This window comes from Echinops telfairi, unplaced genomic scaffold (assembly GCF_000313985.2).
Source record: "Echinops telfairi isolate 266 unplaced genomic scaffold, ASM31398v2 ScPeMD7_70;HRSCAF=299, whole genome shotgun sequence".
In the NCBI taxonomy this organism is placed as follows: domain Eukaryota; kingdom Metazoa; phylum Chordata; class Mammalia; order Afrosoricida; family Tenrecidae; genus Echinops; species Echinops telfairi.
This window is the reverse complement of record NW_022103968.1, coordinates 7,799,452-7,801,109: the sequence shown is the minus strand read 5'-3', so window position 1 is coordinate 7,801,109 and position 1,658 is coordinate 7,799,452. Positions and strand designations below refer to the sequence as shown.

At 58.0% G+C, this 1,658-nt stretch overlaps 1 protein-coding gene across 1 annotated transcript in view; it reads left to right on the top strand.

Moving 5' to 3' along the window:
- Positions 1-706, top strand: part of DMBT1 (deleted in malignant brain tumors 1) — a 62,138-nt gene extending 61,432 nt beyond the window's left edge. Inside the window, 1 exon segment of the mRNA XM_045291396.1 lies at positions 152-706. Coding sequence (XP_045147331.1) covers positions 152-318 — 167 coding nt within the window. The 3' untranslated portion in view covers positions 319-706.
- The last annotated feature ends 952 nt before the right edge of the window (positions 707-1,658 follow it).

Genomic DNA, 1,658 nt, shown 5'->3' with positions numbered 1-1,658 from the left:
GGACCTCTATCCCTGCTGGTTTTCCTCTCTGTGGGGCCGCCCATCCGACCACGGTTCTCAGTGCACCCACTGGGCAGTCCTGCTTCTCCCCAAACTCGTCCCGGATCCTTCCCCAGCCTAAGCCCTTACTGAGCTCTCCTCTCCTCCCCAGACCTGTCGGTGGCTGGCGGGAAGGAGCAGGCTGCCTCCCAGAGATCCTTCCCCACAGCGGCCATCTTCGTGGGAGCCTTCTTGGTCATGGTCGTGGTCTTGGCAGCCTTCATGCTGGGGCGAAGGACACGCTCATCTAGTGGGCAGCCGCTGAGCTACAAAATGTGAGGCAGGAAGTGAATGCATGCCAGGACCTCTGACACCGGCCTCCGCATTCTCAGATGCCAGAGCGAGGAAGAGGGAACTAAAGGCCCCAACAGCACCCACCCGCCGCTGTCTGCCAGGCACGGGCGTGTGGTGGGGACACAGTGGGTTGGAGGAAGGAAGGCGGGCAGCCAGCCTGTTCCCAGACCCACAAACCAGGTGACGGGACCAAATGCAGCAACCTCTCCAGACTTCCCTGCAACCATGAGTCTAACACTGCTATCACCCGAGCTTTCTCTAGATGGAATTTCTCCTCTGCCCTTCCACACAGGAGCCATTCGGCCTGCAGCACAAACCCGAGCTTTGCTTTAGGGTGGAACAATCTGAATAAAGAAGATTGTTTTCAAAGCAAGTGTGGGGTTGGTTGCTTAGTGTTTCCTCCTGGTTCTTCCAAGCACGGATTTGCTTCCCCTTAAACACACAGGTAGGATGGGCCATCAGAAGGAATGTCAGAGAGCAGGTGGCACAGCCCTGTGGCTTCCAGAACCTTCCAGGGAATAGAAACTGGACTCTCAGAGCCCAAAGCAGGGCATTTAGGCTACAGGTGAGAGCGCAGGAACTTTCATATGGAAGAGGCTGGCCTCCACTTCTCCAGGATCTGTGTCTTCTGGTGTCATGTCTAGTGTGGGGGGTGAGGCGTGTCTTGGGAGGAGCATCCTCCACAGGGACCTGGGGCTTTTGTGATTGAGACTGGGCCACCAGGATACCTGTGGGTGTGCCGTCTCCAGGGACAAATGGGTTGAGAGGTGGGCCCCAAGAGCTCAGGTGGAGCAAAGGGGTGTGGTGGGTGCCAAGGAGACAGTGAGTTTCTTGGGAGGTGGGGCAGAAGCCAGACCATGGGGCCTTGGGTCACATACAGTAGGAGGGGAACTCTGGCAAACTGCTGGCAATGGAACCCTTGCCCCCTGAGCCAGTCTGAGAGGAGGAAGGGGTTGCTACGATGAGCAGGCAAGACCTTGGTGGATCAGGAAACTGGGGAACCCCACAGATGAAGGCTCAGAGAATTGTTCCCACAGAGAGGCATCCTAGGGCTGGGGTGAGATGTTCAGCCACATGGGATGTGGGTGAGCCTCAGATCCTGCCAGAGTCAGAGAAGCCCAGGATCCCAAGGGCTTAAGATTTCAGATTTCCCATGATCCCTGCTGTCTCGCCTGTCCTCACGGCTGCCCCTGTCCCCCCCTCTAGACCAAGCCTCCAGGGTCCCCTGGGACCGACTGAGAGGGATCCAATGCATTGGACTGCAAGCACCAGACCGAGGCCGGAGAGGTCTAAGCGGATGGGGAGGGGCTGAGTCTCTGGTGCTG